This window comes from Bos indicus, chromosome 25 (assembly GCF_029378745.1).
Source record: "Bos indicus isolate NIAB-ARS_2022 breed Sahiwal x Tharparkar chromosome 25, NIAB-ARS_B.indTharparkar_mat_pri_1.0, whole genome shotgun sequence".
Taxonomy (NCBI): Eukaryota; Metazoa; Chordata; class Mammalia; order Artiodactyla; family Bovidae; genus Bos; species Bos indicus.
In genome coordinates this window covers 29,287,920-29,314,176 of record NC_091784.1, presented here as the reverse complement: position 1 = coordinate 29,314,176, position 26,257 = coordinate 29,287,920, and the positions used below count along the sequence as shown (strand labels likewise).

At 39.9% G+C, this 26,257-nt stretch overlaps 1 protein-coding gene across 9 annotated transcripts in view; it reads right to left on the bottom strand.

Moving 5' to 3' along the window:
• Window positions 1-26,257, bottom strand: part of RABGEF1 (RAB guanine nucleotide exchange factor 1) — a 69,450-nt gene that overhangs the window by 10,348 nt on the left and 32,845 nt on the right. For 3 of the 9 annotated variants that reach the window (XM_070779982.1, XM_070779986.1, XM_070779984.1), the window contains 4 exons: window positions 13,554-13,742; window positions 11,367-11,533; window positions 6,176-6,345; window positions 71-152 (listed from right to left, as the gene is read on the bottom strand). In XM_070779982.1, coding sequence (XP_070636083.1) covers window positions 71-152; window positions 6,176-6,345; window positions 11,367-11,533; window positions 13,554-13,742 — 608 coding nt within the window. Of the gene's footprint in view, window positions 1-70; window positions 153-6,175; window positions 6,346-11,366; window positions 11,534-13,553; window positions 13,743-23,235; window positions 23,257-23,965; window positions 24,058-26,257 lie in introns of those variants that run through there. The other 6 variants (XM_070779987.1, XM_070779988.1, XM_070779983.1 and 3 more) reach the window with 6 other exon arrangements.

Genomic DNA, 26,257 nt, shown 5'->3' with positions numbered 1-26,257 from the left:
CTGAGAGACCCAGCAGGAGGCCTGTGCAACTACCAGCAGTCTCCCGGAGGCGGGCTACCCAAGGGATTACCTTTTCCACGAGTCTGCATTCTTTCAGCCACATTCTGGTAAAAATCCTGAGTACACTCTGACTGCTCCTCAATACTTAAGTCCTGAAACAAAGGGACAAAGAGGCTGCTAAGTAACTGGAAGACAGATCAGGAGGAAAGCTCTAAATTTTACAAAACTTACTCCTTGAACTAATCCCCAAAGTACTTACGAATTCAATTACTGCTGCAGGGAAGAAAAGCCTGTCCTTTAATATTCTTTACCACATTCCATGACTTCTCATTTCCTTCTGCTGTATACACATATTCTTACATGGGTATAATGCATATTTTGATAATTTACATGTATATGTACATTCTGACTTACCTAGTCTACTTAATCATTTGATGGCTTTATAATATTCCATTATATTAGCCAATTTAACTATCTTTTACCACTGTGTGCCATGGGTTCTTACCCTTTTTTCACTAGTTATATATTGTAGCTATAAACAACTGTGTGAAGATAGTTTATTTTGGGTTATCTTTTTGTGATTCATTTACAAAAGTGGCATTAACTGCTTAAAAAATATGAACAACTTTACAGCTCTAAATATCTGTTCCTCAACACACTCCTCAGAAACTCCAAGTACAGACATTAGCCATGTATGTGTGCTTATTTCTACACAGCCCCTCCAACACTGAGCATCGTAATTTTCATTTGGGTTTTACTGATTTTACAGGTGTAACATATATATTAGTATTTATTCCCCACTTTCTTCCAAAGAATATTTGAAGTCTATATGAAAGATAAACCCAGCTCAGAGCAACCTAGAAAAATGACAAAACAAGACAAAACATGGAGAGAAACAGAAAGTAGAGCTGGAAAGGTAACACTAAAATATCTTCCTTGAAGATACAGAAGTTAGTTAAAAAAAAAAAAAAAGTCATCCCATAAATTTGTCTAACTAAGCTGTCTAGCAATCATCAGCAAGATGAAAATAGTCACACAACTGAGTGTCCAAATCTAAAAGCAGTTTCTTAGGTGAAATTCTGACTCCAAAATCAGGAATTTCTCCAAGGGTTCTCATGAAGATGTCATCACAGGAGGGCATGGATATGGCGCAAGACAAATTCCACAGGACTGCTTCTCACAGACCACCTCTGCACAGGCCAATGACGTGGGTCAATAAAGCCCCGATGAAGCACACAGTCCCTGACGCCCTGGCTGATTCAGAAGAGATGGCCTGGGGTGAGAGCTAGTGAGCAAACCTTGCCCACCTGCCTTCACAATGTCTAGTCCACCTTCCCTGGTTTGGGTCCTCATTACCTCTCCCCTGGAGTTCAGCTGATCTTCCCACTTTCGATCTTTCTCTTCTCAACTGATCATCTTAGATCACGATCTGGTCCCCACGTACGCTGCTAGGTTTCCTATTGTTGAGAACCTGCATTTAGCTTTCCCGCCTCTCTAACAATGTAAAATTATTCTCTGTCCAGATTACTTCTGCTCCTCTCCAATCCTCCAGAAGCTGCCCAAGGAAGTCCCACAGGGTTTCATTCAAGGCTCGGTCCCCATCTCGCCTCCTCTGCGAAGATGTACTCTCCATTCCCTTGGTCAAAATAACCTTGCAGGCCTCACAGCACTCAACAGCACTCTGTCATACCTTAACTGTTGCACTCCTTAACTGCCTGAATGTTTAATACCATTAAACCTTTTTCCTGATTATTAAGAACAATTTTCAACAGTTCCAATTTTAGCTTCTCTCTGTAGATGAAATAAGTACCTTAATCTGCTTTCTTCTAATGTTTTTCATTCTTAGCTCTTTTATTTGGTGGGCATGTAAGGCTCGTATCAAACACAGACCTTAAATAATTTGCAAACAAACTTCCCTGTCTTCTTCAGCAGCAATTAGTAAAAAGCAATCCTGTTCCCCCTTGTTTTTCTAATTCTCATATAATTTGCTCCTGAGAAACTGAATTTATTTCTGGAATCCCTGGTTTATTTCACCACTCTCTCTCTCTTTTCTGTCTATATATGAAAATCATATCTAGTTGTGGTAAGTTTCATTTTAGTATATTCTGAGTTGTCTGCTATATTTAGAAACTTTCCTCCCAAACTCCTGCTACCTTCTTTTACTAGAATAAAAAATGTAACATGTATAATTTAATATTTTAAGTATTCATACTGACCTGAAAGGTATTTGTAAATTTATCTTTTTGTTTTCCTCAGCTAGATCCAAGATACCTGTACTTCCTCAGCTAAATCCAAGATAAAATCCAGAAACAGTCTTTTAATTCTTTGAATAAACCTCTTTCTGTATTAGATTATCATTTAATATTTAATCTTTTTATTGCTATTATCTTTATTTATTTTTTTTGCTATTATCTTTAAAAACTGCTCTTTTTAAAAAGTCTGCTAGGCTCTCTAGCTTTCTATCTCTGGCATCTTGTACTGTAACTGAATTTTGTGGATTTATCTTACCAGGCTGCTATTTATCTCTATTGGTATTCTGTTTTTTTCTCGGATTTTCCGTTAAGATTATTTTCCCCCAATTTCCAGAAAATTATATTTTTATTCATTCTGAAAACATTTATTACATGGCTAATAGAATTCTAGCCACTGTACCAGGCAATTACATAAAAAATAATAACATTCTCAGAGGGCATTCAGATTGAACAGGAAGACTGAATGCAAATAATTCAGTACTTTCTGCAATAGATTATCTCCTTAGATAGCTTAGAGGAAGAGATAGACAATAAACTAATTTATAATACATAACATGGCTAACTTTCATTCGCATCAAATCTTAACAGTAAGAACACATTTCATTCTTAAGACTATTACCAGTACTCATTCCTAACTAGAAACTATGGCCTCCTTTTAAAGGCCTAAATGGCCTGTTTTATAGGTGGCAATGGATCACCTACTTCCTCCCCCAGCTCCACACAATCACTGTAATTTTGTTACAGTTCAGAACACTCCATTTTCTATTTCTATTGCACAGATTTACACTTTAGCAGTGTTTATTTTGCAATGTGAACTAACCTGCCACTCTGTTTTCTTATCCTGCTTTAGATTCTTCAGAGGACTTACCACAGTTGTATATTATAAATTAGTTTATTGCCTATCTCCTGCACTAAAATGTCAGTTCCCTGAGGATACTATTTACTTTCGTGTCCTTGGAGGCTACAACAGAGCCAGGCATAGAAAAAAAGAATGCAAGGGGACATGCCTATGGCTGATTCATGCTGATATAAGGCAGAAACCAACACAATATTGTAGAGCAATTATCCTCCAATTAAAAATACATACATCTTTAAAAAAAGAATGCAAGTGCCCATTTATTACTACTCTTCATACTATTGTAAAGACACAGGGAAACAGTTCTATGTTGATCTCTCCTATTTCTGCATCTTGTGAGGAGACACTGGCAGCCCTTGTTCTGCACCCTTTTCCAAGATAGCTGTATAGTGGACAGGCCGTGAAAACAGGGGTAGAGCCCCACTCAAGTGAAAAGGGTAGGCTGTTCTTTCTGGAGCAAAAGTCAGGCAGGCTCACAGCCCTATGAAAGACCCTCTTCTTTAGCCTAACTCACTGCCTATACAGGGATTACCTGGTTGATATACTCTGGCCACTGCTAATGCTGTCATAAACTGGCTTCTTCTTTTTTTTTTTTTTTCTTGACCCAGGAAGCTTGTCTTCTGCCAGTATTCATGGAATTATGAAAGTGAAAGCATTAGTTGCTCAGTCATGTTCAACTCTTTGCAACCCCACTGACTGTAGCCCTTCAGGCTCTTCTGTTTATGGAACTGTGCAAGCAAGAATACTGGAGAGGATAACCATTCCCTTCTCCAGAGGATCTTCTCGACCCAGGGATCAAACATGGGTCTCCTGCATTACAGGTGGATTCTTTACTATCTGAGCCACCAGGGAAGCCTATGAAACTATGGCAGGCTAACTTTTAACTTGCAAGTAGATTACATCTCAGATCCTTCAAAGTTCTTCCCAAAGGAGCTAAGTGACATAATAGCACGTTTGTGCTGGTAAATTCTTTTAAGTTTTACAAAATTCCAAAAAGTTTTTCATAATTTTCTAAGAAAAAGCACAGTCTAACAGTGTAAATTATTTCTTTTCTTTAAGCATTCTTTAACCAATACCTGGGATAGTCTTTTCTATAATGTCTGTGTAAAGCCATTTTATTTTTTTTCCCTAAAAAAAAAAAAAAAAGTCTGGCTGAAGTCTTTTTTCCACCCTTAGCTTTCAAAATCTTTGACTATTTCCTTAATTATGTTTTGTGTATTTTATCTTTTGAAACTAGATCTCCATGACCTATTTTCTAGATTAAGATTCTTTTGTACTACAGTTAACTGTTTGATCTACTTAGGTTTTAACTTAACTTTTAATGTTCATATTTTTTGTATCACTAGTCTCTGCTGCCTTCAATAATTTCCTTTTCCAGGAAACTAAACATATTAGGGCTTTACGCCTTCTAAATACATGTTTAATTTTAAGTTTTAAAGTATGTCGCCAAGCATGTAGGCCTCAGATTTTAAGATAATCTACCTTCCAAGGGAATATACCCCGTGGTCATGAAGCTAGTTGATTTCTGTCAAATTCAATTACTGGCAAAATGAAGGTGGTAAGAACTATCAAGGTACGTGAATTCACTTCATCACTCTAAGGAAAAGCCAGGAGCAGTTAAGTCACTTTTAGGAGCTAGATAGTTATTAATGACAAACTACTCGAATGTGCTTTTCACAAACATTACCATGTAATTTTTCAGCAAGAGAAATGTTTAAACTTTTGCCTTTGCTTCAGTGAATGAAATGTGTAAGGGTTAAGTGTTCCAGAAACACATTCTGAGACAGAAGGGACAGAGCAGTTGGTGCACCAGGTAGCCAAATTCTGCAGAATTCCCAAAGATGTTACATTCATTTAAAACACTCTGAGGGCACCAGAGTTTGAGCACATACAATGTTATTCACGACACTCCAGGGGTCCAGTAGTGTCCTGGCAGTGGCTTCTGCAAGCACCTGACATTACTAAACATATAGTCTTAATTCAATGAAGAGACTCCTGAATTAGAGTCCATTAATGCAATTGTATATTTAGCACTGGTTACCTGAGTTTTCCAACAAGGTTTAGGAAAAGATCAAAAGTATTCACAGATGAGTAAAGTGAACCAGGCTTTTCAAGCAGTATAGCAGCTAGTTTTTAAAAAAATCTCTTTAAGCATTACTTTGCAATACTTCAGTGTATGGGAATTATGCAGGTGCTGAATGAAATTTTAACCTAAAGAGGTACATTTTGGGGATGAGGAAGTATTTTTAAAAACTCTCAGTGCAGATATAAAGTATTTCCTGATAAAGATAAAATGGCTAAAAAAAATTTTAATGCAATTCTGAAAATACTTAATTTTTCTAGACTTGACCTGTTATGTGGGAAAAAGGTTGCTCATCACTGGCATACTCTAGGACTGGAGAAAATAGGAACGAAGAGGAAAAAGGTGTGGGCAAGAGTGGTTCACTGTTGAAACTACAGGTTAGAAATTACAGGGTAAAGACACACATGGAGAGGACACAAGCTGTTATCCAAGTGACCCTGGATAAGTCACTCATCCTCTCTGGCTCTCAACTTTCCTACCTGTACAATAAATGGACAGAAGTTGCTAAGGTCCTTTTCAATATCTAAATTTTAGCTTTCGCTTCTCTACCTGAGCAAGGACAGGAAAATTAAAAATCAATATACAAAACCAAACCCCCCCAAAAAAAATCCTAAATGATTATTCTCGGTCTAATGATTATTACTTGAGTTCAAGGTCTACTATGGCCCTCTTGGCAGCTTACTATTTATAAGGTGACAAGTTAGGAAGGCTTACTACTAAAGGAAACAGTGTAAGTGGTTTTGATGCCAGACTTTCCACATGAAGATGATCCAAATACCATTGAGTTGTAGTGCAAAAGTATTAGCCTTAGAGTCATGTTTAACTTAGTTCAGTGACATTTCTCAGGTAAGTGACAACATTTCTGGATCTTTATTTTCTCAGTTGGAAAATGACAAAGTTTCACTAGATTATCTCTAAGACCTATCTCAAAGTTTCACTAGATTATCTCTAAGACTCTACGTTTCTAGGTGGTTCTCAACCTACCCTTTTGTAATGCATTGCTTCCAAAAACAGCTTGGTCTGCTTATAGATTTCTTGGCCTGTCTTGTGGAAGGTCTTGAGAAATTCTATGAACTCTTTAGACACTCTATCCGTTTCAATGCTGGTTTGCCGGTTTATGGAAGGACTGGGAGCTTTTGCTTCCTGAATTTCTGCTGGGAAAATTAAACATAGTAAGTTTCATTACACAGAAGATCCATGCATGGAATTACTTTAAGTATCTAACTTAAGATTATTTAAATTATGCTAAATCAAAGTTAAACTTGAATTTAAGTTATTTTATGTTTAAATATTTGGATTCTCCTTGTTTGTTTAATCACTGAGTCGTGTCTGACTCTTTTGCAACCCCGTGAACTGCAGCCCATTAGGCTCCTCTGTCCCTGGGATTTCCCAGGCAAGTATACTGGAGTGGGTTGCCATTTCCTTCTCCAGAGGATCTTCCCAACCCAGGAATCAAACCCCTGTCTCTGCACTGCAGGCATTCTTTACCCCTGAGCCACCAGGGAAGCCCATGCACCTAGTAACACAGCTTTAAAACACATGAAACATAAAGAGAAGAAATTTAAAAATCCATGATTTTAATAGGAGAGTTCAATGCTCCTCTCTTGGTAATCAATATTATAGGTAATACAAAAAAGTCAATAAGGACAGAATACCTGAACAATGCTATCAGACAACTTGAATTAACTGATATTTATAGAATACTCCACCCAACAACAACAGAATACACATGCAATCTGACAAACTAACAATGGTGATAGTTTACATACAGCGAATGTTTACTACGTGCTAAGTGCTTTTCCAATGCTTTGTTGTGTAATCCTCACAACTCTATAAACTAAGGCTTGAGAACATTAATTAACTTGAATGATGCTGCAGCTATTTAAGTGGCACAAGCTGGAATCTGAACCCAGGACTCTGTGCCTTAACTGCAGCCTGAGCTCCTTACTATGCAGTATCTGCCTCAGCATGTCAGAGTGGACTGAGGACTCTTTCCAGGGAACACCATGCCCTGAGACTCTGTGGATCTGTAAGCCAGCCAAGGGCGGGGAAACTAACCATCTCTTTTATTGCCTTACTTGTGCACACTCTCTCCCTTCAACAAATACTATTTTCCAAAGACAGATGATTTTGATTTTTTAAAAATATTCTTTCAAAATGCTAATGAAAGTAAAGATACTCTGTATGATACTATAATGGTAAATACATATCATTATACATTTGTCCAAATCAACCGAATGTCCAATGCCCAGAATGAATCCTTATGTAAACTACATGCTTCTGAAAATCATGTGTCAATGTAGGTTCAGCAACTAACACAAATGGCCCACTCTGGCGGGGGATGCTGACACTGGAGGAGACTGTGCATGTGTGGAGGCACAGCACGTACGGTAACTCTCTGTATGATCCTTTCAATTTTATGTGAACCTAAAACTGCTTTAAAAAACTTAAAAGAATAAAAAAGATGAACTGCATTCACTAGTTATGAATTAGTATGTGCATGCATGCTGTCACTTCAGTTGTGTCCGACTCTTTGTAACCCTATGGATCACAGCTCACCAGACTCCTCTGTCCGTGGAATTCTCCCAAAGAATCCCTTTCTACCCATTATCTAGAGTCACAAAATTTTAACACTTTGCTCCATGTCTGTGTGCAATTTTTTCTAAATTTTTCAGAGTAGATGGTATGTATCATGCTCTTTATCCCTTAGTTTGAGTATTTCTTAGCAGCAAGGATATTCTGTTGCTAACTATAGTTACTGAAAAATAAGCATTTTTTTTTAAAACACAGGATCAAACTGAGGGTCACACATTTATTTAGTGGTCATACAGTCTCCTCTAACCTGGAAATGTCTTTGTTTTTCATGACACTGACAATTTTGAAGAATACGAGCCAGTTATTTTTACTGAATGTACCTCAATTTGTGTTTCTCTACTGTTGCCTCATGACTAGATGTCAGGTTATAAATTTTCAGCTTAAATATTACACAATTGATGTTGTGTTCTTCTCGAATTATCATAGCTAGAAGCACACAAGGTCCATTTCCCACGCTGTAATGCAGCTATCATTTCTCTATGTGTAATCAGTAAATAAGTTGTGGGAGTTAACCTGAATCACGGTTCACCACTTGTTCCTCAGGAAACTCCCTACTCTCACCCTAGATTCGGCATCCACTGGTGTAACCTGTCTGAACCAGTTCCTACCAGGATAACTATAACATGGTGATTTTCTGTCTCCATCACTCCTATATGTGTTAGTCAACACTCTATGGTAAGCAAGAGTTTTCCTCCCTTCTTTATCTATTTTATTAGTTGGATGGACTAATAGATTATTGTTTTATTCATCTGCAGTCCATTTATTGTCTTTATTTGTTTTGATACCCAAATTTGGTCAGTGGGAAACCATTCAAGCTGACCTCTGGGTGCTTGACATGTCCCCAACATTTCTGAGGGGCCCTCCTTTCCCTGCTCCAGTTCCAGAATCACTCAATTCTTCAAGGAACCTGAATTCACTTCAGTGTAGGATAGTATTTAGAACCTAAGGTCTGAGTAGAAAGATTGGCATCTTAATTCTAAAAAAAAAAAAAAGACAGCCTTCCTTAATCCCTCCTTAGAGCATAACTTTTAGATTATTTGTAAAAGATGAACACAAGATTCTACTCAGGGTGACATCTATTTGAGCTCTAAAGAAAAAGGGCATTTTAGAATGTATGAGCAACTATTTCAACTTGGCTGACCCACTGTGATTTACTCTAAACTACACCTCACTCAACCCTGCTTTGGAGATTAAAAAACTGAAAGTAGATTCTCTGAGTCTTTACGGTCAAGCTGTCCCATTAATCTTCTCTAAAGACACAGACAACTCTAACAGGAAGTTTAAATATTTTTCAAATCCCTTAGAAGGTTATTTGCATTCTATGTACCACCAACCTGCCCTGGCTTAAGAGCTTTCTTTCATACCACCAATAGAAGCAAGTAAAATATCAAGAGCAAGGACATCTCGTGTTAACAAAGTAAAATAAAGAACACAGAACATAAAAGGCCTATTGTAGTCTAGACTCAATAAATGAAAACTGCATTTAGTATAGGCTAACTTCATCCACATGCAAAGGCCCAAAAAATAATCACCCTGAAATGCAGAGTTCATTTGGCAGAGTTACATAAGCAATCTGTGAAACAAAGATCCAATAGCATCTTCTTTTCTAATACACACACATCAATTTTTTTCCCAACACTCTGAAGTCTTTCTCACCACATGCTTTCTACAGACATAAAACAGCTAAAGGTTAAAAAAAAAAATCTATCATTCTAAAGAAATTTAAAAAATTAACAACTATTCCACATGAAAGTTTTTAAGATTAAAAATCACTTGAAATTTTTCTTTTAAAGTACAAATCTTCTTTCCATAATACAATGTACACTGTATAGAAGCTCCTAGGACATGATTTTTAAAAGTGCCAAGTATAGGCATAAATGTGTGTGACTATTATGCACTTATCTATCTACATAGATACAGACACAGATATAGTTACAGGTGAACACATACATATTTGAGGTCAAGGGATATAAGGGGGAAAAGCTTAACCAGGACTTAGGAGACCTGAACTCTAATATTAGCAAATCATTATATGATCTTGGGTAAATCAGTTCACCTTATGGGCTTTCATACTGTCATCTGTAAAATGTGACAGTTAGAGCTGATGATTTTATAACTCTTTACTATTTCACTTGTTGTCATATATCATCTCACTAGACATCTATAAATGCATAAGGTTAATCAGACTTCCCCAAAGAAGGAAACAGAATGCAAACTAAACAAGAATGAATGGCTTTGATCAATACCTCCGAGTTCCTTACCAGGAGGTTTTTTTCTATCAAAAAAACAACATGCATTTTAAAATAGCTAACACATATTGGAGACTGACTATGTGTGTTAGGTACTGCGCTAAAACTCTGTACACACATCAGCTCATTTACTCCTCAAGACATGCCAATGATAGGTATTACTATCCCTCAGAATAGACAGGGCTTAAAGAGATCAGCCTGCTTTAGGTCACACAGCTAGCAAACTGCAAAGCTGAGACTCAAACCAGGGTGACTCCAAAGTATACACTTTTAATCACCTACTACACTACCTCCTCATAAATAAACCATGAACCAAATACATTCTTATCAAACACATCTAATCTGTAACAAGTATCGATTATTCCCCTTCTTACTGCTGTAGAGAAAACTGCTGACAGAGGGCCAAGCAAGAACAATTCCAAATGGATCATGTGAATGAAAAGATGGCGTAAAGGTTTGCCTTTATTAAAGAGAAGTGCTGTATTTTTGGATAAACAATCATTCCTTCTAATAAATAAAAAACAATAGTCATTAAATCCAAAAGATCAGCAAAGATCTTTAGCTGTGATACTATTACTTCCCTTCCTGCAGGCAGACCAAAAACCTAACAACAATTATCCCAGGTTGGGGTGGAGGGAGTGGAGGGAAGTGTCCAAGAGCACAGCTCTCTGACAGCATCAGTGTTGGTTATCAACACAGAGGTAGAGAGACTAAGGTCTAACAAGAGACAGTCTTTCTTGCTTCCTGCTGGGTCATTTCAATTAGTTTATCAGCTCATTGGTAGAACAGGGGTGACTTTAGCGAGAATTTTCCTGCTGGTTATAATGTGGAATTTTAAGCAATAGGATGAAAAAGGTCAAGCATATACAAAAGTGAGCCTTTCCTACATGTTCTCTAAATAGTATTTCCTATCTAGACACAAGCTGCCTCTCAAGCTTTCAGAAAACTTCTCTTTTAGACAACTTTAAGATAACCTGAAACAGTCATTTCTGATAACGTATGGATAGTGAGGATATTAAACAAAGGAGAGTAAACCAATATTCAAAAATTGAAGGCACAAAAAATAAAACACCCAAGCAGATACGATGGGTATAAATTTTATAAACAAAGCTATGTTTCAACTATCTTTATTCCTCTGATAAAGTAAAAATAAGTTTTCTTAAACACAATGTCCTCCAACCAATGAGATTTCATTTGTCATCTGCACCTCCAACCCAACATCTCAAGTCTGCATTGATATCTCTGAATGCTTACAGAAATTACAAAGCTGAGCCCACACACATTCTGTGTTTCATTGGGCACAAAGGGAACAAGAGAATCAGAAAAATTACCCTTCTTTGCTCCAACCCTGGATGAAGCACTGAAGAATTTCTTCACTGTGGTAACCTTGCGGGTCTTCTCATTGGTTTTCTTCTCTTCAAACTTGGAAAATGTGAGGGATTGGGCCCCTTGGCTGCTCTGACTGCTGGCAAAGGCCTCTTCTTCCTCCCGCTGCAGTCTGTAATTCAAGGAGAGATCAAGAGTAACCCTGATATTCTCCAAGTTTTCCTTGCATCTACAGGTAATAACTCGATGAACTGGGGAGCTAAAACGTTCAGAATTAGAGGTTAAATACCAAAGAGGTCTGAAGTCTCTGACAGCAAACTATCCTATGTGCCACTACAAACTTCAAAAGGGACTTTCTCCGTGGATCAAGTTCATTCAGCAGTTGCACGAGGATTACACACAAAAAATACAGTCTAGTCTTCTTCCCTGACAACCTCAAGGGTGGAACAGAGAATAAGCTAAGTCAATAACTACCACATACTGTGACAAAGCCTATAGTAGACAGCAAAACCCTAGTGCTATGAGAATACAGGGGGACAAAACCTAAATCTGCTGCAAGAGTCCAAGAAGGTTTTTTGTTTTAAATTTATTATTTTTGGCTGTGCCAGGTCTTTGTTACCATGTGCAGGCTTTCTTTAGTTGCAGCAAGCAGGGGCTACTCCCTACTTGTGGTACATGGGCTTTTCACTGCGGTGGTTTCTCTTTTTGCAGAGCATGCGCTCCAGGGCATAGGCTTCAACAGCCGGGGTACACAGGGTTTGATGCCCCACTGCACGTGGAATCTTAACAGATGAGGGATTGAACCCGCATGCCCTGCATTGGCAGACGGACTCTTAACCACTGGACCACCAGGTAAGTCCCAAGAAAGTTTTTATAATGGTGATATTCAGCCCAGTCTTAGAAGGATCAAGAGGATTCCGCCAAGTGAAAGAGCATTCCAGAAAGAAGATACTACTACAAATGGGAAGGATGTGACTTGTGTTGAGGACCAAGTTTACTCAATGTAGTCAGATCCCTGACGATGTGATAGACTCTGATGTTGGATGTACAGGTAGGCGCCAGGTGGTAAGAAGCCTTGACTGCCAAGCCTGCTATAATCCTGGACTTGATCACGTGGTGGGGAATCAAGAAAGACTATAATCTAACACCATTATCTGATCTGTGCTTTAAACATAATGCAGGTAGCTGTGTGACACCTGGAGGGGCAGACAGACTAGGGACAGAGACAGTAATTAAGAACAGAGTACACAGATTTAAGAGAGAGAAGTAAGAACCTGGAAACAGGAGAGGATGGAATTCAAAAGGCCTCTCTGAGCTGAAATAAGCAGAATTATTGCTTATTTGCAGCTCAATTACCTGCAAGCAGTATGTGGGAGTGGAAGGAGTCGACTGAATAAAGAGTGACGTCATTAACTGGATACAAGAGGAGGGACAGGAGGAGCTGCTGGGAGTGGGGATTAGAGGAAATAAAAGCAAGAAATCTGGCCTTGGACCAGCTGAATTTGAGGTATTCATAATAAATCTCAAAAGTTATCCATAGAACTATGATTCTTGAAGTGTGATTCTCCAGACAGCAGTGTCAGCATCACCTGGGAACAAGCTAAAGCTACAAAACCTGGTGGTCCAGTGGTGTTATTCATGGCGTTTTATTAGCTCCTATGCTCACTAGACATTCTTATGTTTTAATTTTTATCACAGTCATTTTCCTGGATAAAACTAACAAATGCCATTTTTTAAGGAAAAGTTAAATTTCTGTACTTTCAGGACCATGGATACAAATCAACAGGTTTCTACTATTATGTGCTTATCACTGTGCCAGATGTCATGCTGGGTATATTAAAAGAATGAGGAAAATAATGCTTGATGAAAGTCATAAGCCAAACCCTGAGCACTCATATCTATAACCTCATTTAATCTTCACCATAAAGTATGCTCATCTTCATTCAAAGGAGCTTATTGTCTATGTTAGAGAACTAAGACTTAACTCATCCCAAACACAAAACAATTAAAAGTTAAGACAAAGTGAAGAAATCACTGAAAGCTATTCGTCAAGTGGTGAACGAAAGAAAATATCCATTTCTCTTAAAATTAAGCTGACTTGCTAATAGCTCAAAACAGAAGAGAAAAATGTATTCTCAAGTTGTGTATCCAGTTACATCATTGTCTAAACACCCCAAGTTAAGTTCTTTTACCGCTCTGCCAGTTCCCAGTCCTCCTGAATCTGCTTCTGCCTGGCTTTGTGGTACTCCTCTCTCCAGCACTTGGAGCAGAAACCCTGCCAAGCAGGGTTGCCGTAGTAACCACATCCTTTCTTGCATAGGAGCTCCGACTGATCCACATGAATTCCTCGGCGTTCAGACTTAAGGCTCATCTTCCTCCTGCTAATCAAAGAGCAAACAATAAAGTGTTGTTGAAAATGAATTCACTATCATTTTGCTCACAGCAAAGCAAATAAGAAAAAAAATGAATGAGTTTATCAACTTCATGCTGTAAGAGAAGGAAGGGGAGGAAGAGGGAAAAGAAGGTTTCAATATGGCAAATTCCTGTCATACTAAAGAACAAACTTCTTATTCCTGCCCAATAATAAAGCATACTTTAAGAAAGGACTGATTGGATTAAATACCTAAACATAAGACACAAAACTATAAAACTCCTAGAACAAAATATAGGGGGAAAACTTCACAACATTGGATTTGGTGCCAATTTCTTGGAATATGACACCAAAAGCATAAGAAACAAGAGCAAAAACAGACAAATGGGACTACATCAAACTTGTGCACAGAGAAGGAATCAACAGAGTGAAAAGGCCACCTATGGAATTGGATAAAATATTTGCAAACCATTTATCTGATAAGAGCTTAATATTCAGAATATGTAAAGAACTAAAACTCAACAACAACAATAAAAATCCAATTAAAAATCACAAAGGCCATGAACAGACAATTCCCCAAAGAAGATATGTGTGTTAGTGTTAGTTGCTCAGTCGTGTCCAACTTTTTGCAGCCCCATGGACTGTAGCCAAGCAGGCTCCTCTGTCCATAGAATTCTCCAGGCAAGAATACTGGAGTGGGCTGCCATTTCCTTCTCTGGGGGATCTTCCTGACCCAGGGATTGAACCCGGGTCTCCTGCATTGCAGGCAGATTCTTGGCCTTCTGAGCCATGAAGAATACAAACAGCCAACTAACATGTGAAAAGATGTTTAACATCACTAATTACTAGGTAAATGCAAACCCGAACCATGACGACTTATCACCACATGCCTGTCAGAATGGCTATCATCAAAAAGAACACAAACAACGAGTGTTGACAAGGATGTAAAGAAATTGGAACCTTGTGCACAGCTGGTGGGAAGGTGAAATGGCACAGTCACTGTGGAAAACAGTATGGAGAGTCCTCAAAAATTAGAAATAAAATTACCATATGAGCCAGCAATCTCACTTCTGGGTATATTCCCCAAAGAACTGAAAACAGGATCTTGAAGAGAGATCTGCATGCTCATGCTCACTGAGCATTATTCACAGTAGCCAAGAGCTAGAAGCAATCTAAATATCCATCCAAGGATGAATGGATAAACACAGGATGAATGGATGAAGAAAATGTGGTATACACAATGGAATATTATTCAGCCTCCAAAAGGAAAGAAATTCTATCATATGCTACAACATGGATGAAGTCTGAGGACATTATGTCAAGTAGAATTAGTCAATCACAAAAAGACAAATCAAAGACATGATTCCACCTACATGAGGTATCTAAGTAAGTCAAACTCTTCGAACCAGAAACTAAAATGAGCCGGGCACGGTGGCGTGTGCCTGTAGTCCCAGCTACTCGGGAGGCTGAGGCTGGAGGATCGCTTGAGCCCAGGAGTTCTGGGCTGCAGTGCGCTATGCCGATCGGGTGTCCGCACTAAGTTCGGCATCAATATGATGACGTCCCGGGAGCGGGGGACCACCAGGTTGCCTAAGGAGGGGTGAACCGGCCCAGGTCAGAAATGGAGCAGGTCAAAACTCCCATGCTGATCAGAAAGTAGAATGATTGTTGCCAGGGGGTAGGGGGAGGGAGGCAAAGAGGAGTTGCTGTTCAATGGAAGAGACTTTCAGTTTTGCCAGATAAAAAGGTTCTAGAGATCCGTTGCACAAGGCACACATAGTTAACACTTCTGTATCATACACTTTGAAAACGGTTAAGATGGGGCTTCCCTGGTAGCAATGCAGGGGACGTGGGTTCGATCCCTAGTCCAGGAAGATCCCACATGTGGCGGGACAGTTAAACCCAACTACTATAACTACTGAAGCCCGCGCACCCTACAGCCCAAGCTTTGCAACAAGAGAAACCACTGCAGAGAGAAGCCTGTGCAGCACAACTAAAGAGGCACGCACCAAGCATTACTTTTGAGGATTCTCAAAGGCAAAAGGGAGGAGGAGAATTAAGGAAGAAGGCCAGAACTCACTGTATCACTGAACCCCTGTTCAGGCTACCCTTTCTCCCCTCCAGTATCACCAAGTCAACCCAGAAATGAACTCCAGGGCACAGAGAGAGCTCCTTTAGTTCTGGGTCAAAGAATGAGAATAGGAACTCCTAACACTGAGAGAAAATATGAAAACTCCTCCATTTTCTCGTCTTTCCCCCCTTCTCTTGAGCCACTGGCAATCATACGATGTCCACAGAAGCGAATGGAATGAGAAACTGTGGGAGCTACCCTCTGAGCAAGGGGAACTACTCATTTTTCCCTCTGTCGCGTCTCCCAGACAGTGATGGGAGTACAAGACAGAGCAGGGTAACTACTTCCACAGCTTTCCACCCAGAAGAGAGAAGATAAGCCCCGAGGGAACTTAAAAAATACAGGAGGAATCACTGAGGAGAATTCAAGAAAGCAAGCTGTGAACACCCTGGCCCATGCATGCACGCATAGGACTGATGCTATTCAGGACCAAAGACTAAAACTCACACTAATAGAGACCACCGCACAGGCTTCAGACTGGCACGCACCAGGAAACAGGTCGAAATAGCGCTGTGAAGCCTCTGAAAAATGAACGGACATGGGAACCACACCTCACAGAAGTAGGGTTGGAACCAGCAGCCTGAACTTGTCAGCAAAACTAAAAACTTTTGCTCTGCAAATGACACTGAGAGAAAAATGAAAATACAAACTACAGACTGGGAGAAAATACGGGCAAATCATACATCTGACAAAGGACTTGCACCCAGGATATGTATAATTCTCAAAACTCAACAGAAAGGAAAACCATCTGATTTTTTTTTAATGGGCAAGACTTGAACAGACTTATCCAAAGAAGATAAACACACAGGAGATGATTCTCCATGGTTTCTCACATTTCTGTACAAGGGGGCTTTGTAATTAAGACTATCTCAAGAAAGTTTGCATATCCAACATTCTCAGAAGGAAGCAATCACTGCTTCCCTTCAGAGCAGAAGACATGTTTGTTTACTGTCAAGTAAAATAGAATATTACCCTCCAGGTCAAAAGTCAAGTGGCTTTGTTTGCTGCCCATTGTAAAGAATTTGAGTTCCTTAAGCTTAGGTTCCTCGGCTGTGACACCAGCCCCATGGGGCTTGGGACCAAAGGTAGCCCACGTGAGATGAAGCTTGTTTTATTTATGTCCTATGAATAATGAAGTCTTTTGTCTCCGACTCCAGAGTCTCATGACTTCTGCCAGCATCTATGAAACTGGCAGGCTAACTGGTTACATTTCAGACGGTAAAAACCCATGTCAGTCACATCGCCTTGACAACGTGGCAGCTAAGCACATGAAAAGTAGTTCAACATTATCATCCGTCAGAGAAATGCAAATTGAAACCACCATGAGACATCCATTCACACCTACTAGAAAGGCTAAAATTAAGGACAATACCAAGTGCAAGCAAGGATGCAGAGCAACTAGAACCCTCCTGCTGCTAAGCTGCTTCAGTTGTGTCCGACTCTGCAACCCCATAGACAGCAGCCCAACAGGCTCCGCCGTCCCTGGGATTCTCCAGGCAAGAACACTGGAGTGGGTTGCCATTTCCTTCTCCAATGCATGAAAGTGAAAAGTGAAAGTGAAGTCGCTCAGTCGTGTCCGACTCTTCCAGACCCCATGGACTGCAGCCTACCAGGCTCCTCCGTCCATGGGATTTTCCAGGCAAGAGTACTGGAGTGAGGTGCCATTGCCTTCTCTGAGAACCCTTCTGCTGCTGCTGCTCCTAAGTCGCTTTAGTCGTGTCGGACTCTGTGCGACCCCATAGACGGCAGCCCACCAGGCTCCCCCGTCCCTGGGATTCTCCAGGCAAGAACACTGGAGTGGGTTGCCATTTCCTTCTCCAATGCATGAAAGTGAAAACTGAAAGGGAAGTCACTCAGTCGTGTCCGACTCTTAACGACCCCATGGACTGCAGCCCACCAGGCTCCTCCGTCCATGGGATTTTCCAAGCAAGAGTACTGGAGTGGGGTGCCATTGCCTTCTCCGGAGAACCCTCCTAGTGGGATGCAAATAGTACATCTACCATGGAAAACGATTTGGTAATTTCATTAAAAGTTAGATACGCTTAACATACAACCCAGCAGTCCAGTTCCCAGTTACTTCCTCCAGAGAAATAAAACTGATGTTCACTCAAAAATCTATACAGTGTTTCTAGTGACAGTATTTATGACCAGTTAAAAAATGGAAACGACCAAAATATCCTTCAGTAGATGAATGAATAAACAAACTGTGGCACATCCACGCAATGGAATGCTACTTAGAAAAAAAAAGTAAGTGATGCTACACCAAACAACTTGGGATGAATTCCTGAATGCTTTATGCTGCGTGAATGAAGCCAGTTTAAAAAATTTATGTACTCTATAATCAGTGTGTTAGAAACTGATGTTAGGGCGGGAGTCTATAAATGAACAGCACAAGAAACTTTTTTAGAGGTAATAGAACTGTACTGAGATGTATTATGGAGGTGTTCACATAAATCTATACTTTTTTTCTGGCTTCCCAGGCAGCTCAGTGGTAAAGAAACCACCTGCCAATGCAATGAGCCACAGAAATGCAGGTTAGATCCCTGGGTTGGGAAGATGCCCTGGAGAAGGAAATGGCAACCCACTCCAGTATTCTTGCCTGGGAAATCCCATGGACAGCAGAGCCTGGCAAGCTATATATAGTCCACAGGGTCCCAAGAGTCAGACATAACTTGGTGGCTAAACCATCACCACCACCAAGGACAGACAGGATTTAGATTTATCATACTTATCATTTAGTAAATGAGGCTGAGCTAGAAAGAAGGTTAACGAAGTCTAGTCAAGATTCTAGAATGTTAAACTGAGAAATTTTAAAGACTATCTACTTTCTTCTATTATAATACAGATAAAGACATTGAGACTGCAAAGCTATAATCTGTTCAACCAAAAAGGTAGTAAGTGGCAGGGACATCACAAAGCCTAAACTTGTACTACGTCCTGAGTTCCTCAAACTATTTTGAGAGCCTGAGCTAAACTCACCATCATCAGCCTGTGGTCCTTCAATTTCAAGAGAAGTAGGCAAAAAGAAATATCCACTTTTTTCCTTGTATTGATTCAGTAAGCTTAAAATTTTGTTTTTACACTACAAAGACGATAGCACGGCTGTTACTACAATGAACATATTTTGGGGAGGCCACCTAACATAGGTGTCAGCAACTTCCCTTTCCTTGGGGAAGTGTTCCCCAAATCTCTAAATCTACAGGTTGCCATGTTTGTGTATGTGCACCCACCCCCCAACTTCAGGGCCACGGTTGACGCACCCAGAGGTGGATACATGACCCAAAATGAAGTTCTGGAAATGAGACTCAGTCCGGATTGTTCTTTTGAATGATGGAGAAGCTGAGGCAGGACCACCTTCCAACAAGCGGTCTGAGCAACAGGATAGCCAGTCTGCAGACTGAAATAGATACACAAGAAGAAGCAGAGAAAAGTGGTAGAAGAAAAATATTCTCTAGGTCCCGAGGGGCTTCCATTTCTCAGTTCCAACCCTTTGCTAAGGTTTGGCTGCCTGCCTACCTTCAGATTCTGAAACACATCCCTTGATTTCTGACTGCTTTTTCCTTTTGCCAACTCCAGTGCAGCCTATCTGCACCCAAAGCGAAAGTGAAAAGTGAAAGTGAAGTCGCTCAGTCATGTCTGACTCTTTGCGACCCCGTGGACTGTATGTAGCCTACCAGGCTCCTCCATCCATGGGATTCTCCAGGCAAGAATACTGGAGTGGGGTGCCATTTCCTTCTCCAGGGGATCTTCCCGACCCAGGGATCGAACCCAGGTTTCCTGCATTCCAGGCAGACGCTTTAACCTCTGAGCCACCAGGGAAGCCAAGTACTATGCTAGAGCTCAAAAAATGTAACTGTGAAGACTACTTCACATATACTAAGGGCTCAACAGGTTAACATGAAAAAAACAATAACAGCTATGAGTCTATGAAGACCAACCTGATGTATACACGAGAACATGGAGATCGGTCAAATATGCACTCAAATCCCAGCTCTGCAATGTGACTTTGGACAAAATATTTCTGAAACTCCCATTCATACCCCTCTATCCAACTTCTGCGGCTACCATTCTCTACCTATTCACAAATCTAAGCCTCACAGGCCTTGTGCTCCCATGACGTTCACTCTGCTGTTAACCTGTGATTATGCTACCTCATATGACTAAAAAAAAAAAAAACCTTTCCAGATAATTAAGATTACTAATCAGTTGACCTTAAAATAGAGATTATCCTGATTTTCCAGGTGTACCTAATATAAGCACATGAACCTTAAACGCAGAAGACAACAGGAACCCAGAGAGTCAAAACAATTTTGAAAAAGAATGTAGGAGGACGTACGTTACCAATTTCAAAACTTACTACAAATCCATGATAATCAAAACAGCATGGAACTGGCACAAGGACAGACACATGGATCAACGGGATAGAACTGTGAGTCCAGAAATAAACTCACCAAACTATGGCCACAACTATCAAATGGAAGAGTCTTCTCAAAAAATGATGCTGAGATACCACACGTACAGAATGAGATCAGACCTTTGCCTTGTACCATACACAGAAATTAAAAATTGATTAAAGAGCTACTGGTGGTCCAGTAGCTGAGACTCTGTGCTCCCAATGCAGGGGGCCCAGGTTCAATCCTCAGTCAGGAAACTAGATCCCCTGTGCCACAACTAAGGGTTGGCATGTGCAACTGAAGAGCCCACATGCTGCAAGAGACTGGAGATCCCACGTGCCACGATCAGAACCAGTGCAGCCAAAAGAAAGAAAGAAATGAATAAATATATATTTTAAAAAGACCTAAATGTGAAAACTAAAACTATAAAAACTCTTGGGAACAAGCACAGGTAAAATTTCATGATTTTAAACTTGCAAAGATTCTTAGATGACACCAAAAGCATAAACAAAAGAAAAGATGGACAAATTGTAGCTCATGAGAACTAAAAGCTTCTGTGCTTCCACAGACCCCGTCAAGAGAGTGAAAAGACAACCCACAGAGTGGGAGAAAATATTTGCACATCATGAGTCTGATAAAGAACATGTATCCAGAATATATAAGGAACTGTTACAATTCAATATTTTAAAAGATAAATACTCCAGTTATCAAAACGGGTAAAAGAGCTGAACAGACACTTCTCCAAGGAAGACATACCAATGGTCAGTAAGCACATTAAATGACTTCTGACATCATTATTCATTAGGAAAATGAAAAACCACTTCACACTCAATTAGATGGCTAGTATTAAAAAGCAAGATAATAACAAATGTGGACAAATATGTGGAGAAACTGAAACATTCATACACTGCTGATGGGAATGTAAAATGGTGCAGCTGCTTTTGGAAACCATCTGACAGTTTCTCAAATGATTTTAATTAGAGTTACTGAGCAATTCCACTCCAAGGTATACGCCCAAGAGAAATGAAAACATATGTCCCCATAAAAACCTGCATATGAATGTTTATATCAGCAAGTCCCTAATAGTCTAATGATATTGAAAACAACCCAAATGTCCATCAACTGATAAATCAACAAAATGTAGTATATTCACACAATGAAGTATCAATATTATTCAGCCATAAAGAGGAATTAAGTACTGACACACGCCACAACAGACCTAACCTTGAAAACATTTGCTAACTGAAAGAAGCCAGTCATAAAAGACAACACATTATATGATCCCATTCGTATGACTGTTCAGAACAGGGAAGTCTAGAGAGAAAGCAGAATAATGGTTGCTTTGTAACTCAGCGGGGGACAGAGAAAGATAGAATGAAATAAGGAGACAGCTAAAGGGCATGGAGTTTCTTTCTGAGGTGATGAAAATGTTCTAAAGTTGGTGTGGTCAAGACTGCTTTTGAATTGTGCTCTTTAAATGGGTGACTCCTATGGTATGTGAACTATATTTCAAGAAAATTGTTTTTAAAATATAAAGCAGAAGAGGATGACAGAGAAATCAGAGAGAGTCAAAGAACCCTTGTTGGCTTTGAAGAGAAATGTAAGAAATGTGGGTGGCTTCTAGAAGCTGAGGAAGACCCCTGGCTGACAACCAAGGAAATGACCACCTCGGTCATAGAACTTTATTGAACTCAATTCTACCAACATTTGAGTATGCCTAGAAGCAGATTCTCCCCATAACCTCCAGGTAAGAGCCCAGATCAGATGACATCTTAATTTTGACCTCTTGAGAGCCTTCACGGAGCACCAGCTAAGCTGCCAGGAGTTCTCACTTACAGAACTTTGGGTGCTGTTTTAAACTGCTGAGTGTGTGGTAATTCATTATGGCAACAACAGAAAGCTAACTTAGGACTCCTTTCAAGTTCTCTCTTCTGGGGACCTTTGCAAGTGTGTTCTAATGCCTAGAAGCTGTGACTCTGTTCATAAGGTAATTTCCCTCTCATCAGTTAGGTCTCAGCTTTCACTCTTTCTAAAGTAGTACCTATGCCAACAAAGGTCCGTCTAGTCAAGGCTATGGTTTTTCCTGTGGTCATGCATGGATGTGAGAGTTGGACTGTGAAGAAGGCTGAGCGCCGAAGAATTGATGCTTTTGAACTGTGGTGTTGGAGAAGACTCTTGAGAGTCCCTTGAACTGCAAGGAGATCCAACCAGTCCATTCTGAAGGAGATCAGCCCTGGGATTTCTTTGGAGGGAATGATGCTAAAGCTGAAACTCCAGTACTTTGGCCACCTCATGCGAAGAGTTGGCTCATTGGAAAAGACTCTGATGCTGGGAGGGATTGGGGGCAGGAGGAGAAGGGGACGACAGAGGATGAGATGGCTGGATGGCATCGCTGACTCGATGGACGTGTGTCTGAGTGAACTCCAGGAGTTGGTGATGGACGGGGAGGCCTGGCATGCTGTGATTCATGGGGTCGCAAAGAGTTGGACACGACTGAGCGACTGATCTGATCTGATCTGATCTGATCCCAACCAACCCAAGCCTCACCTCCACCCCAGGCCCACAATTATTTCTCCATATCCTATTTCTAACAAGGCAGGGTAAGGAAAGGTATGCAGGAAGTTAACCAAGCAGGCCTGAGTTGCTCAAATCACGCACATTCTCATTTTCAGAAGGGCCTGCTTGTGTGGCTGACTCTTGGTCAGCTCCTGGGAACTGAGGTCTTAATAGTGAGCGCCCATACAGACTCGCTGATCAGGGTGTTCTGTATGTTCATAGTCTTGATCCACATTGCGCCAACCTGCCTAAACAGTCTGTGCAGACTGCGCACCGCATGGCATGTACTGTGCAAGGTCCAGGGAATACTGCTTTCCTTCTGGGGGTCAGTCATAAAGGTGCTTGTGCCTGTGTGACCAGCCTCCAACAAAAACCCTGGAATCTTAGTCTTAAGCGAACTTCCCCAACAGAAAATTTCACACCTGGAGCTAGAGTTTGCTGCTGAGGGATTAAAAGGATCCTGTCAACTCCACTGGGAGACAACTTTTGGAAGCTCACATCTGGTATCCTCCAAATTCTGCTCAATGCACTGTTTTCCATCATCCATCCCATTTCACTGTATGCTTTCACTGCAATAAAACAACCAACAATACAGGAGATCTTCAAGTCCTTCTGTGAATTACAAGACCTGGGGAACAGTCCTAGGGTCTACCCATACAGGATGTGATTACAAAGGGATAGCATAAGGGAGTTCTTAGTGGTAACAGTTCAGTATCTTGACTATGGTGGTGGTTATAGGAATCTACGTATGTGATAAAATGGCATAGAACTATAATACACATCGAAAGATGTCAACTTACTACAACTGTACTACAGCTAGCTACGCAAGACATAACTACTGGGGCAACCTAGGTGAAAAAAAATACAGGACCTCTCCGGATTATTTTTGCAACTTCTTGCTAATCTGTAATTTAAAATGAAAACTTTAAAAAAACATTCCACTTAAAGTCTATTAAATAAAAACACCTATGACTAAACAGGGAAGACTGGTGTGCTGCAGTCCATGGGGTCACAAAGAGTAGGACACGACTGGGCAACTGAACAACATGATTGAACCAGTGTGTATCAGACAGTTGTACACAGCACTCAGATAATTTCTGTTACTAAGTATGGAAAACAAAGCAAGCAAGTAAGCCACCAAAAAGAACGTACATCCCATGATCCAAAGGTTATGCAGTGGTAATGAAGCTGTTCTGGTGGGCAAAGCAGGTACAGTCAGCACACCCAGGTTAGACATCAGAGCTACAGAGATGCCATACCCTCTTCAGCTAGGGAGAAACACAGGAGATCAATTCTGAGACTCAATTCTGTCCTTCCTGGGCAGAAAAACCTATCCCTTCCCAGATGGGCCACAACCCAGAGGTGAGCTACCATCAGTACTGCACCCAGGAGGGAGGTCAGGGGGAGCACACCCAGTTCCTGTCCGAGCTCTGCACACCAAGTAGACTTACACTGAGCAACCTGGGCATAGAAAGCGCGTAATTCAACTGGCCTACTCATACCAGGGAGGATGGAGTAAGAAAGATCTCTACTGCTGAGACAGCCGAGACTGCTGTGAGTTCTGCCGCAGGGCTAGGACTCAATCTGGACTGAGTACCCTGAAAAGGGCCAGAGGACTACAGAGTCCACAGAGGTGTGTCTGTTCTTCCTTAAGGCTCTGCATGCAAACCAGGTTCATTTCGTAAAACCAAACCAAAAAATACTCTGTAAATCTGAGTAGTTTCCCATTATCTTCCTTGTGAGAGGCCTGCTTCCTTTTCTTAGGTTCAATGTCATGTCCTCACAGATCATTCCTCTGGGCAACGCACCTGGGATTTACAGAAAACATCCAATCAACTCTACTAAAACAATAAACTGTCCTTGAACCTCAGTTAAACAGAATTTAAAGTTAAGCTTTTCCCCTTAAATTTGTTTTTTTTTTTATAGTTACACAAGTAAAAGATGGTTGCTCTAAAAAACCTAAGATATATACACCCATAGAAAATAAAGAAACCATTACTCCAAGACAGCCACATTGTTCTCATAGTGCTTTCTCTACTCATCATGACCTCATTTATTTATTCAACAAATATTTATATACTGATTTATACGATATAACAGGCACCTAGGATACAAATGTAAGTAAAAATAATGTTTCATTTCTCATAGCACTTACTGTCTAGAAAATGTGACTATATAGCTAGAAGCCCTGAAAGAAGAAATTAAAACACTATGAACATTGAGGAATTAATTTTAAAATTACTAAATTTCATAAATGAATTTTTATTTATATGAAAAAGCTACATATGTGTACATGAAATCTATGAAACTCTTATAATAACCTAACTATAAATTAGGAAATATAAAAAGAGATCTCATTCCTAATAGTATCAAAATGTAAAAACATCTAGGAACTATTTTAATAAGAAAACTAGGGACTTTCCCTGGAGATGCAGTGGTTAAGACTCTGTGCTTTCACTGTGTTGGGGCGGGGGCGGGGGGAGCTGGGGAGTTGATCCCTGGTTGAGGAACTAACATCCTACATGCCACATGGCTGGCTGTGTGTGTGTGTGTGTGTGTGTATATGCATATGTAAAAAGTAATTATTCATCTGCATAAAAATACTGAGATATAAAGAAGGCTTAAGTAGTTGGCAAGACATACCAAGACACAGTATGAGAAAATTAAATATTTTATAAATGAGCAAATGTTTCCAAATTTTTAAGTTTTCTATAAATAACAATAAAATTCCAAAAGACTCTTTTGAACTTGACAAAATTATTCCATATCTGGGGACTTCCCCGGCGGTTAGGACTCCACGTTTCCACTGTCCATTGCACAGGGCGAGTGACAAATCCTGGTCAGGGAACTAAGATTCTACATACCAAATAACACAGTCAAAAAAAATTCCATGTTTTATCAGCAATAATACATAGGCAAGAATTTTTAAAAATATTCTAAATTAATTTAATTTACTAAATTTTAATTTTCTGCAAACTAGTTGAAACAGTGTGAACTTAGCAACAGAACTAGCAAGTCACTACAGTTGACCCCCAAATGAATTGCTAATACATAAAATAATTTATTACTAATACAATTTTAATATATTCTGTGCCTCTAATATAATAATTAGAGGAAGGAGAAGGGAAGAATGTTCAATAAACAATGTTGGAATTACTGGTCAGCAATCTAGTACCCCCCAAAGTTAACTAAAGGTACCATAAAGAGTTAAAGTTCTTTAAAGACAAGTGAAAAAATAGAAAGAACTAAAATTAAGTATTTATGAAACTTCTAAAGACGCGAGGGCTATCTAAGCTTACAAGCTGCAGGAGAAATCAGAAAGGAAACAGATTTGAATAACTAAAGTGAAACATCTACCTAGTTTTTAAAAGGTCCCATCTTAGAACCAAAATACAAAGGCAAATAAGAGACCAGGAAGACTATTTTAAGTAAAGAGGATAAGAG